This window comes from Apodemus sylvaticus, chromosome 6, assembly GCF_947179515.1.
Source record: "Apodemus sylvaticus chromosome 6, mApoSyl1.1, whole genome shotgun sequence".
Classification (NCBI taxonomy): Eukaryota; Metazoa; Chordata; class Mammalia; order Rodentia; family Muridae; genus Apodemus; species Apodemus sylvaticus.
The window spans coordinates 11,254,676-11,266,935 of record NC_067477.1 but is presented as its reverse complement, the minus strand read 5'-3'; the positions used below and the strand labels follow the sequence as shown (position 1 = coordinate 11,266,935).

General features: G+C 54.8%; 1 protein-coding gene and 1 long non-coding RNA gene across 2 annotated transcripts; one reads left to right on the top strand and one right to left on the bottom strand.

The window, feature by feature from the left end:
- The first annotated feature begins 5,624 nt into the window (after window positions 1-5,624).
- Lbhd2 (LBH domain containing 2) lies at window positions 5,625-8,655 on the top strand. Its single transcript, XM_052186679.1, has 3 exons — window positions 5,625-5,697; window positions 7,267-7,423; window positions 8,509-8,655. Exons 1-3 carry the CDS (start codon window positions 5,632-5,634, stop codon window positions 8,637-8,639), a joined length of 354 nt encoding a protein of 117 aa, XP_052042639.1. The 5' UTR covers window positions 5,625-5,631; the 3' UTR covers window positions 8,640-8,655.
- On the bottom strand, window positions 8,632-10,727 carry LOC127687832 (uncharacterized). The gene is made up of 2 exons (XR_007978504.1): window positions 10,567-10,727; window positions 8,632-8,785 (listed from the first exon to the last, which is right to left on the bottom strand). It is a non-coding gene; the product is annotated as an uncharacterized LOC127687832 (long non-coding RNA).
- Window positions 10,728-12,260: the final 1,533 nt, after the last annotated feature.

Here is a 12,260-nt window from a genome sequence, read left to right as displayed (position 1 = left end):
ACAGGATGGTTGAACGGTCAGTCCTGGACCTGTCTTCTCATGATCAGTATACGAGGACAGAATGCAGGACTGTCTGTTTTATAGCGTCCTGTAAAAACATCCCGAATCCCCTTACCAATGCCTTGTATTTTTGTCTGTGATCCTCCTGAGTACAGCTGTGTTTTAGCCAAGTGGTCACCAGAGGGCGACAAGAGCAAACCATCTAGGCCAAAGCCGACAAACCCCCCTCAGCGCTCTTCCCACCGGTCTCAGAGAAGTCAGAGGATGTCAGAGAGCTTAGCACTTACCTTCAGTGGCCCCACTCAATCCCTTGTTCTGCTGGCATTGTCAGGGAAGCCCAGGGAGTGACACAGGTTCCCTCAGGCACACAACAGCCCCACACAAAGCTGTGCTACCATATCAGCTTTGCTTTTCTCTGTGGAGAAGGCCCCAAGTGGAAACAGGACGGCAGGAAAGCCCTAGAACTAGAGACTAACGCACAGCTAGACCTCCAAGGTGACTTTTTAGGAGCTCTAGGCTCTGTCTTTACAGACACTCCCTGCCCCCATCCCCTACAGAATAGCACACACCTCAAGGCCTTGAGCATTTCCAGAGAGCTCTATCAGGACCAGGCCGGGCAGCTGCAAGTCTCTTGTTAGCTAACACCTTGGATGACAGCTAACACCTTAGGTGGCAGTTGGCAGTTACACCCACACTAATAAGCAAGGAGAGCAACTTCTGCCCAGGTGGGAAGGAGGGTGGGGGGAGGATGGAGCTGTGGGAAGGCTGTGTCTGCACAGAGCATCTCCTGCTGAGGTTATGGTGCAGCTGAAGCGACAGTGGCCCTGGCGACCAATCATCTGGCATGTGACTCTTTAGTTCCGACCTCTGGGTTCCTGTGCCTGGAGTGGAGGGACAATCTGTGTATAAGTCTCTAAGAACTTGCTCCCTAAAACTCTGTTGGAGCCCTTTGATGTCTCTGGGCAGGGTCTCAGGCAGTCTTTTCCCCTCTGGTCAGAGTACCAGGTCCCCCAGGATGCAGCCACAGGAAGGCAGACCTCTGCAGACTCCTCTCTCCCCACCTCCTCCCACAGACCATGGTCAGTGTGCTTCACCTGTCCCACACCCAAGAGACTGAGGACCTAACATCTACATCAGTGCAAAGTACATTTTTAATGACTTATTTTTATGTGTAATTACATGTGTGCATATGTGGCGGGTATGCACATGAGTGTGAGTGTCTGTGGAGGTCAGAAGGTGTCCGATTCCCCCAGAGCTAAAATTACAAGTGGTCCTGACCCACCTAGTGAGGGTTTTGGTACCAGAATTTGGGTCCTTTGCAAGAGCAGCACCTGCTCCCACTGAGACCTCTCTCTAGACCTTAAATGTGCATTTTTATGCCGACACTCCTCTTGCTGATTCGTTGGCTCCTTCTAGATCGTCGGACCATAAATCTAGATTGATTCTTATTTATCTTCACGACTTCAGAAACCAGTACTGAATAATAAATGTTTATTATTTATATTGAGTTTTTTCTTAGAGATTCATTTGTTTTATGTGTGTGAGTATTTTCCTTGAATGTATGGCTATGCACCATGAGCATGCCTGGTGTTCTCAGAGGCCAGAAGAAGGTGTTGGATTCCCTAGAGCTGGAGTTACAGACAGTTGTGAGTCACCATGTGGGTGCTAGGGACTGAACATGGGTCTTCTGTACGGACAACAAATACTTTTAACTGCTGAGCCATCTCTTCAGCCCCGAATATTACATATATATTATTTTGATAGCAATAAATGAATGTTTGGTTTATGACTGAATGAAGAATGGTAAGAGAAAGGATAAATTATGGAATAAGAGGTGTAAAGAGAGAGGCAAACCTAGTCGCCTGGTGCGCATGATCAGAAGGCTCTTAGCTGATTACATGGAAGGATGCTGGATCAGGGAAATTACTGTGTAGCTGGATGACAGGGAGAGATGAACGCTGGATACTATGTAGAACGGTGCAGGCTGCGACTTGCAGTGCTCAGGCAGGTGCTGGAAACAAGGCAGGTGGTTGTGCTACAGTGGTGACAGATGGAAAATGGACTAATGGAGGCGATGAATGGGCAGTAAAAGAATGTCTGTTGAGTGTGTGTGATGATTCGTATGTTTGACCCGGGAAGTGACACTGTTGGGAGGTGTAACCTTGTTGGAGTAAGTGAGTAGGTGTGGCCTTGTTGGAGTGGGTGTGGCTTTTGGGAGTGGGTGTGGCTTGTTGGAGCGGGTGTGGCTTGTTGTGGTGGGTGTGGCCTGTGGGTGTGGCCTTTAATACCCTTGTCCTAGGTGCCTGGGAGCCAGTATTCTGCTATCAGCCTTCTTTTTTTGTTTATGTATCTGAGTACACCATTGCTCTCTTCAGACACACCAGATGGCCAGAAGAGATCATCAGATCATATTACAGGTGGTTGTGAGCCACCAAGTGGTTGCTGGAACTTGAACTCAGGACCTCATGAAGAGCAGTCAGTGCTCTTAACTGCTGAGCCATCTCTCCAGCCCCTCCACTGCATTCCCCACCCCCTCCCGTTATCAAATGAAGATGCAGATCTCTCAGCTCCTCCTGCACCATGCCTGCCTGCTGCCGTGACGCTGCCATGCTCCCCCCTTGATGATAATGGTCTGAACCTCTGAACCTGTAAGCCAGCCCCAATTAGATGTTGTATTTTATAAGACTTGCCTTGGTCATGGTGTCTGTTCAGAGCAGTGAAACCCTGACTAAGACAGTGTGTGTTTCATGGATGTGGACATTTGGTGAAGTGTGTGTGACTGGTGAAGAGATGGGATGTAGTAGTTGGAGGGGGTATAGTGATAGGGTGGCCACAGTTAATAGATGTTGGTGGACACTCAGCCTAGGACTCCTGGGAAGGAACATGGCTGGATGGCCACCCTAGGTGGCCGGGTGACTGGTGAGGGGTAGATGCTAGGGTAAGTATGGGGGATGCATGCAGAATGGCCGTGGGGTAGTGTCTTAGGGTTTCACTGCTGTGAACAGACTCCATGACCAAGGCAAATCTTATAAAGGACAACCATTAATTGGGGTTGGCTTACAGGTTCAGAGGTTCAGTCCATTGTCATCACAGTGAGAGCATCCAGGCAGGCATGGCGCAGGAGGAGTTGAGAGCTCTACAACTTCATCTGAAGGAAACCAGGAATGGAATGGGCATTCTCCTCGGGTGGCTAGGAGGAAGACCTCCAATCCCACTGCCGCAGTGACACACTTCCTCCAAAGAGGCCACACCTTCCAATAGTGCCACTCCCTGGGATAAGAGTATGCAAAGCATCACAGGTAGGCAGTGGGGTATGCATGCAGAATGGCCGTGGGGCGGGTAGTGAATGGATGTAAGGTGCCAGGTGGTGACTGGGTGACGGGAAGGGACCGGCGGTGGCCAGCTGGGAGGTAATGGGAGGGTGATGGTTGAATGGAGGTTGGGTTGTGGACAGTAACCGGCACCTGCTCATACATGGTTGGGTGCACGGTGATCCGAAAGCTACATGTGGGTACTGGTTGCAGGTCTGAGAGAAATAGGACATTGGAGAGCCCACAGTGGATCCTAGAGGGGGAAGTGTGTGGATTATGAGTGTGGGGATGTGGCACTATGGCCTTGGGTGACAGAGTTGTTCACCAGACCAACTCAACTATCCTAAGGTAGAGAATGGACCTGGGAATCAATATGAGAGATGGACTGTGGGACAATTCTCCAACCTGCCCCACTTCCTAACATTTCCTCCTTCCATAGCCCGGTTGGAGAAAATCCTCTTCCTACCATATCTGGCACCACACAATGCCACACCTCACATTCTAACCTGGGGATTGGGGGAGGAGGTCTGAAGTGGCCAAGACCAGGTTCTGGGGTAGGGTGGTGTCTAAAGAGGTGGATGCCAGGTCCTTCCGGCGGCCCTGCAGAGGAGAGGGCGGGAGTGTGAATGAGGGGCCGGCTGCGAGCCGTGTGTGGGCGGAGAGCTCGGAGGAGGACCGAGGTAGGCGAGCTCCCGAGCCAGCGTGGAGTCCCCGCGAGCTCCCGAGCCAGCGGTGAGTGTCGGTGAGTGTGCAGGAGGCACAACGCCCCCTCCCCACCCTCGCCCTCAGGGTTCCGGGCCCTCAGAGGTGCATCTTGACAGCCAGGGGTGGGGAGGAGGGCGAGTGTGGTAAGGAGTTAGTGGGAGAGCCCCGAAGAAGGGACGGATGTGGGTCCCCCCTGGCAACCGAATGCGGGAGGGGGGCTCTGGATCAAGCGTCCCTCTACCGCCTGCGGTCCACATCACCTGGCCCTCTGCACCCACCCCAGAGCGGACAGCGGTGTGGGGGGCTCTCGCAGCCCAGGCACCAGGCAGGAGCAAGGCAGCCTGTGCGCACCTGCTCCGTCCTTGTCTCCTTGTCGCTCTCTCGGCCCCCTCCCGGGATTTTCCCTGGGACTCTCCTGCTCTCTCCCTCTTTCTCCCCTCACTCTTCAGCTCTGTCGCCTCTTTGCATGGCATCTGGGGTCACTCTCCCTCTCTCATTTCCGAATGTCTCTGAGACATCTCTTTGGGTCTGTCTCTGTGCCGGGAGGTTCCCAGAACTCTGGAGGTATTGCAGGCACCTAGGGGGCCTCAGAGCCGGGAGCGGGTCCACAGGGCATCGCCTGGCATGTCTGGCATGACATGGCTGCCTTCTGGCAGGGGTGCCCATCACAGGGTGTGTCATCCTTCCAGACTTCCTTGGGACTCTGGAACTTGAACTGACCAAGGTGGACATTTGGTAGAAGGACCCTCATTTTCCAGACTAGCAGGTGACCTTGTGGAGGCCCAGGGTTCCCGCCTCCCAGCAGGGTCTCTCAGCCATTCCATCCTGCTGGTCAGCTTGGCCCAGCCTCCTTCCAAAGCACAGGCCTGTGGCCCTGGGCTGCCTGACTAAAATCTGCCCATGCCTGTTAGACCGCACTCATTTCTTGCTCTGGCTAGGCCCAAGAACACCCCCACACCCCCACACCCCTCCACCCTCCACCCCACCACCACCCTGCTACAGTGCTGAGGGAAAGTCTGAGAGTGGGCCTATGATTTTTGGGCAGGGACTCTCTTTCCTCACCATGGAGGCGCTGATCCAGCCTCCCCAACCTGTGCCTGGCCTGGGTAGACATGGCCATAAGCAGGCAAGGTGTCAGCTTCCCTTAGGACATGGTCTGAGGGTCTGTGGGTGAGGGGGTGTTCTTGGGCAGGGATGGGGCGCCCTGGCCTCTGGGTGGCTCAGATTCAGTCCCGGGTTCTCCCAGCCTCCTGACTCAACCCTGTTTGGGTCCCCCAGGTCTCCTGTGTTCTCCGCTTGTTGTTCATGTCCTCAACACACAAATCTCTCTTGCCTGCTCTCCGTCCCTTAGGGAGGCCTCAGGCCGGCTGACCTTCCTCCAGGAAGCCTTCCTGGCTCTCAAAGCTGGGTCAATCTCTCCCCCTCTTGTCACATTCTCTATGGTCCTGGACACTGTAGGGCAGTGTTCTGTGCTCTTGAGATCAGCCCTGAGCTGTGGGTGCTGGGCCTGGTGAGGGTGAGGTGGGGACAGCTCCTGCAGGAGGAGGGGGACACCTAGCCCTGGCAGCAGTGGACGCCTCATCTCTACTCTTGTCTTGTGTAGCCCAGGAGCAGCATGAGCACCCCACAGTCAGCTGCACCAGAGAGCCCCACCGAGGGTCCCACAGGCCCGGCAGGGAAGGTAAGTGACTGAGGGGCAGGAGACAGCAAGGAGCCAGCATCAAGCTCTGGCCTGTGATTTCAATGTGCTACTCATCTCTGCCAGCCTCAGTTTACCCTTCCATGTGAGGGGGGGCATCGCTAGTTTTGTAGAGATTTGGTGGATAAAGCAATTGAAAGCAAACTGCCCTGGTTTCCTTAGTACCCCTTCTGACCCTGGGGACATCAAGGCTTATTCCCTGAGCACAGGATCACACTTTGCTCTCTGTAGGGTGACACAATTTTAGGATGTCTTCAGATTTTGGGGGGAGGGGTGGCAGGGATGTTGATGCAGCAAGATGTTGAAATCTGACACACCCCTGTAATCCCAGTAGTCTAGAGAGTGAGTCTGAGGACCAAGGCCAGCCTTGGCTACTTAGTGGGTTTCAGGACAGTCTGGGGTATAAGAACCTGTTTCAGGAGTAAAATAAACTGAGACTCTAGTGCTGCGCAGAGAAGCAGGGTCACAGAAAGCAGCCTTAGGTCAACAGAGCCAGAGAAGGAAGAGCGGCTTAGGCTCGGGGCTCATGGGCGCAGCTACCCTGATGGTCCGGCTGGCTTGGCCGGCTTACCGTAGTCGGTACCCTCCACAGAACCTGTGGCTGAGGGACAAGAAGGAGGACAGAGCAGCATGCAGGGAAGGAGCCAGGACGGGGAAGGAGGCCTGGCAAGGCTGCAGAGTGTCAGCCTCAGGAGGGTCCAGCTGTGGAGGCGGGATGGGGTCCCCCTCTGCTGTCCTCTGAGGGCCTTTGTTCTTTCAATCTACAGATGGCACACCTGTTCTCAGACTTCAGGGTCACCTGCAGTACTTGGCTAACAGGGTCCTGGGTAGAGCATGGTAGTGTGTGTGTGTGTGTGTGTGTGTGTGTGTGTGTGTGTGTGTATCAGTGTCCACTGGTTCTGGGCAGGGTAACAAACAGTATGCCTGCTCTGTGCCTACCCTCCTGGAGGACCGTGTGCCACTGTGGGAAGGCACATACACTAGGCAGCCATCTTTTCCAGAACTTAAGGAGGAGGGCACAGAGGTGGACAAGGGCAGGCAAGTCAGGGCCTCAGGGCACCGAGGGATGGGGCTGTGCTAAGCAGCCTGGGCCTTGAAAAGCCTTGAATGGGAGGTGGAGTTGCTGAGGGCACCCAGAGGGCGTGTGGGCACGGAACAATGAGGAGAGCCAGCTCCGATTGCCATGGCAACATCTTCCTAGCTCCTTGGCCTGAGGGAGGAGGCCAAGGACTCAGCAGGGAAGCCCCCAGAAAGGACTTGTGCTGGCTTCCAGGTACAGGAAGCAGCTGGGGTGCTCAGTCCTGGGCTTCCTCCTGAGTCACTGGTCTCTACCATCCTAGGCTCTGTCTGTGAAATGGGCTTCTTTGGGTCTGAGTCCTGGTGAGTTCAATGGTGTTCCTTGGGTGCCTAATTTCCCAGTGGTGGGACAAGGCAGGGCTGTCCCCCTGCCTGTTCTCGGCCTTCCTAACAGGGCAGGACAGGGGGCAGAAGAGGCAGAGCCAGCAGTCCATGGCCCTGTACCATCCTGAGCCCTCCCCACTCTCTCTGCAGGCTGCGGTCGGTGTCCGGGAGAAGGGCCCTCGGCTCTGTCAGCGACTGCCCTCTATAGTGGTGGAGCCCACTGAAGCGGGTGCCGTGGAAAGTGGGGAGCTGCGTTGGCCACCGGAGGGTACCCAGAGGGGAGCCCCTCAGATCCAGGCTGCTGCTGGTGAGAGCACAGAGAGACCCACTTCCTGTCCGCGTTTGCAGTAGGTGTGGGACCCCTGCACTAGTTCACACCCCAGCACCCAGAGCATGTGCCCAGGGCCTGGACTCCGACTCACCTCCACCCACGCCTCCGACTACTGCCCTTCCTCCCATCTGAACCTGTGCCCTTAATGCACACCGGTGGCCCCAGGCCTGGCACCTGACAGGGCCACCGTCACTCTCCTACTGTCCAGCCTGCCTTCTGTTCTCCTTCCTCCCCTGACTTGAGACCTTTGGAAGGATTCGCGTTGCCCACAAAGACCTAGAGAGGCCGGGGCACAGGGGCACATTTGGGCGCAGGAGCACATTTGCGTACAGGGGTTCCTCACGGCTTGGCAGCCAGTGCCAGGGCGAAAGACTGGAGCTTCAAGAAAAAGGTGGGACAGGAGTGGTCAGTCCGCAGGGCCTCCAGAGTGGTTCGAAAGCCACTGAAAGCTATAGGCATGAGGCCTGCACCTGGGAATCTTTATTCCCTGAAGCCCGTGGAGGGTCTCTCTCCTTGTGAGGAAGTGAGTTCAGCTCCCATGACGGATGCTCAGAACCACACAAACCTTCTCCTGCTCCTCAGCCCTCAGCCTCCGGGGTAGTCCTTATAACAGTCCACGTGCAGCTTGCTCCCGAAGGCTCTATACCCACGGCCCCCACTTCTGCTCTAATCTCTCTCACCCTGCGTCAGGCCAGCAGCAGAGACAGCGGTGGTGGCTGCTGGCCCTCAGGTAACCACTGAGGTGTGGGCTGTGGGGAGGCCCTCGGCTGCCACATTCTCTCTGCTATACCTTTCCCCGAAGCACAGGGCAGGGCAGCGGAGGGCTGCTTCTGCTTCCAGAGCTGGGCTTCATTCTCCTCCTCTCTCCCTAAAACAAGGGGGGCATGATCACCCCTTCCTCCCCATCAGCCCCGGGGAAGAAGTGGCTATCCCATCAAAGATGTCTGCCGAAGGCTCACCTTACATCTCCCAGGACCAATCCAGCTACAGCTCGTCACCAATACAGAGACCTTTGGTTTTTAAGTTTAGTTTTAGTTTTTTGTTTCACTGCTTGTTTTCAGCATCTTCCCCGAGTCCTCCTGGAGCACCAGGGAAGGAAGGAGGTGATGACGTCATCGAGGGTGCCAGCCCCGGGCACCAGGTATTCCCTGCTCCGGTAACAGATACGGGCATGGCAGGCTCTGCTCTCTGACCACCGAGAGGACTTCCATCCCAGGCTGATTCACAGAGAAGGCTGGGCCCACCCGGGAGACCCAGCTCACCAAGCTTCCTGTCAGGCTAGGTGTGGCCAGGACCCCGGCCCCTGCCTTTGCGCTCCATGGCTCCATATTATATGACCTGGAATATAACCCTCTTTGTTCAGTGGTTTGAAGCAGAAATAAAGGCATCCTTCCTGGGGGCTACGGGCGCCTTGGTGGGCACTTGAGCTGCTGGGCACAAGTTTGCGTCTACCCGTGACATTCTAGTCTCTCCCAGGCTGGGAAGTCAGAGCGTTGGGTGGTAACACTTGGTGCTTGGCGCTCGGCCCAGGGTGGGAATGGAGGGCTGAGCAGACCAAAAGGCTGTCACCTGTCTCTGCCTAGGGACCCTCTCTTCTCTTCCTCACCTGGACGGCCTATAGCCACTTCCTCATGGCTTCCTACCCTTGCTAGAGATTCCCTGGAGGCCAGGGGCACCCCTTACATCCTGCATCCTCTGGACATTAAGGCACCAGGGTGGTGCCTGAGGTGAGGGGTCTTCTTCCAGCCCAGTCTTTATTAATTCCTTGCAAAAGTCCCATTTTACAGATGGGAAAGTTCAGCTTCCAAATGAGGTGTCCTGGACCAGTTTTGCCCAAGGCTATGGAGGGACCTTCAAGGTAGCCACAGCACCCATATGTGACCTTGGGCAGGCAAGCTCCTCCTACCTTGAATGAAGGTCTTGTCCCTCCACAACCCGGAGGGGAGCTATGGCACCTCACCACAGCTGGCTTGGGGAGTAGAAAGGTGACCGTGCCTGGGGCTCCCTCTTAAGACATACTGCCCTCTCTTGGCCAAGCGCTCAGCAAAGCCCTCAGGCTGAGGCCCCCACCACGGGTGAACTGGTCGGGTTGTGGGAGACACAGGCCTTCTGTTCTCTCCTGGCCTCCTTGCTAACCTCCAGGATGAATAAAGCAATGTCTCCAGGCTGCCTTCCTTCTAAATATAGCCTGGCCCCCCAACGCCAGAGGTGGGGGGGAGGTGCGGAAGTCTGCATGGAAGTCTGTTTTAAATTTAAAACCGTGGGTGCTCTGGGTCCAGGATGTCTCCGTGGGCCCCACCCGGGTTCGCGGGTTAGAAGTGTTGTTGTCCTAGAGTCTCCCTGTCCCCAGTCCTTCTTGTGGGTTTTGAGAAAGGGCAGTGAGAATAGGAAATGGGGAGGGAGTGTGGGGATCCTCAGGGCTGACCTTTGGCAGGAAGTGCTGTCCACTCGGAGCCACGGGATTGCGCCACCTCTCTCCCGGGCAGGCTTATCCCAAATTAAACAGGGTCCTATAGAAGACAAGTCCAGGACCCGTGTGTGTGTGTGTGTGTGTGTGTGTGTGTGTGTCCTGGAACCCAGGCCGGGCTTTCTCGGTGGGCTTTCTCTGTGGTCTACCAGGGTAGCCCCGAAGAAGTGACCCATTCCTGAGGTCCGAGAGCTAGAGGGGCCGTGGAGGGCTGGACCTTTGTCCACTCCTCTCCAAGCAGTGGGAAAGAGCCTGGGTGGGACCAGAGTGGACGCCACGCCCACTCAGCAGCCCAGCCCAGCCCCTCCTTAGCACACAGGAGGCCTGAAATCTGCCTACGGCTCCCCCTAGCGCCCGCCGGGATCAGTACATAAGACAGCAGCCGCCACTGTCTGGGGCGCTCAGGTCTACCAGCCGACTGCAAATTGGCCTCAGAGAGAATGGGGCACAATCCATATCTACCCCGCCACCGCTCCCGCCAGAGCCGCCAGGGACAGAGGGTGAACTCTGCCTCCCTAGTCTTAGAATGGCTTCCAATGTGGGCCCCTTAGCATTCTAGGCAAAAATGACCCCTAAACAGGCAAACATCTGCGGAAGGTCCTTCCTGCTCTTGCCTACCTAGAAGCCAGGTCCTCAGGTGGGATGAACTCACCTCATCTCAGTAACAATCCTATTTACTTAAGAGTAAATAGGCTTAAAGACAAAGAAGCCTCTCCCAAGGCTGTGGGAGCTGCAGCTGAAGTTCTCGGTGTCCTACGGTGTCCGAGCTGTGCTCTCCTCTTAGCTGCCCCCTGCACGGCCCTCAGCTGACCCCAAATGACTGCCCTAGTGTCCGGGCTTCTCTGAGACGATGCTGGGACTTTTCCGCTGGGATTTTACTGAAAAAGCCAGGGGAAAGCAGCAGGGAAAAATAGGACAAGTTGCTGGGTGTGGTGGCACATCCTGTAACCCCAACACTTGGGAGATGAAGGCAGGAGCAGGAATTCAAGGACAAGGATGTCGCAAGTTCAAGGCCAGCCGACTTGAAACCGAAGAGTTGGCTCAGCGGTTAAGCGCACTACCCGCTCTTCCAGAGGACGAAGCCCACCTCCCAGCACTCACGTGGTGGCTTACAACCATCTGTAATTCCTGTCCCAGAGGACACCACATCAGGAAAGCAGACATACATGTAGGCAAATCACTCACGCACATAAAAAATAGACAAATTAAGGCTAGAGAGATGTTTCAGTGGTTGCACCTGAGACTTTGGGGGAGGCCCAGGTACAATCCTCCTGGTCCTGGGTTGTTAGATTTCTGAGGCAGCACAGAGACAGAAGTCAGAAAGAGACCAAATTCTTCCTGTTTGGACAGCCGAGGCTAGACTTCAAGCGATTTGAACCTGGAGATCCCAGGACTTGCATGTGACTTGGGGACACTCTTGGTCTCCCCAGTTGACTGTGTGCTGGTGGGTAGATCCCTGAGCCCGGGCAGCCCCCTTAGAGGGAGCCGTAGGCAGGCCAGGCTGAGCTGAGGGCAAGGGTCCAGCTGGGCTCCTCTTGGGCTTGGACTGGTAGTTTCACCTAGGGATCCTGGAGCTTCTCATTACTGAAGAAGTGATTAACTGGAGGGCATCCTGGAGGTGGTGCTGATGGCTTCTGTCTGACTTGGCCTGTCTCCAAATAGCATGGGGTGATGTAGTGTGCCTGGTAACATCATATCATTTATATGTTGAATCCTTAGTTCCAGAAACTGAGAATGTGACCTTCTATGGAGATAGGGTCTTTTAAAAGACAATCAGTTAAAGTCAGGTCAACTGGGAGGCTGGGTATGTAGCTAAGTTACGTCGGCTCCAAGAAGAGGATGCAGAGACACAAGTCATGCTGTCACCCTCACCAGCCTTAAGACTCTCTTTGCCTTTTACAGACCCAACTTATGCTAAACCAAGACTTAAGGCTTTAATTAAGGAAAGAATTTCAGGACTAGCCAGTCTGAAGTAGAGTCGGAGATTTTTATTAAAGATACGTTAACATAGGATTATACGCGAGGGTTAGGAAAAAGAGACTTAGTGGAAGACGTGGGGAGAGGCAGGAAGTGAGACAGCCCTGAGAGGACTCAGCCTGCTCTGGGCGCTCGGCGTGGACTAAGCTGTCCTGGCCTTAGCTATAGATCCCTGGTCTTGGTGACCCTCAATCTGATCTCTAAGGTTACCAAGAAAGCATTGTTTTTCTCTATTTCTTTCTCTTTTGATAAATTAGTGGTGGTGATGGAGATATCTTGTATGCCATGATAATTTGATTTCTCAAGGTGTTTGGTTATGTCCTTCTCTCTAAATGAGGGCTTTTGGAGGAAATTCCTAGAAATACCAAA

Coding starts and splice junctions, on each gene's coding strand:
- Lbhd2 (XM_052186679.1), top strand. CDS start 5,632: ATGAGCACCCCACAGTCAGCTGCACCAGAGAGCCCCACCGAGGGTCCC. Junction 5,698..7,266: donor CCACAGGCCCGGCAGGGAAG/GTAAGTGACTGA, acceptor CTCTCTCTGCAG/GCTGCGGTCGGTGTCCGGGA. Junction 7,424..8,508: donor TCAGATCCAGGCTGCTGCTG/GTGAGAGCACAG, acceptor GCTTGTTTTCAG/CATCTTCCCCGAGTCCTCCT.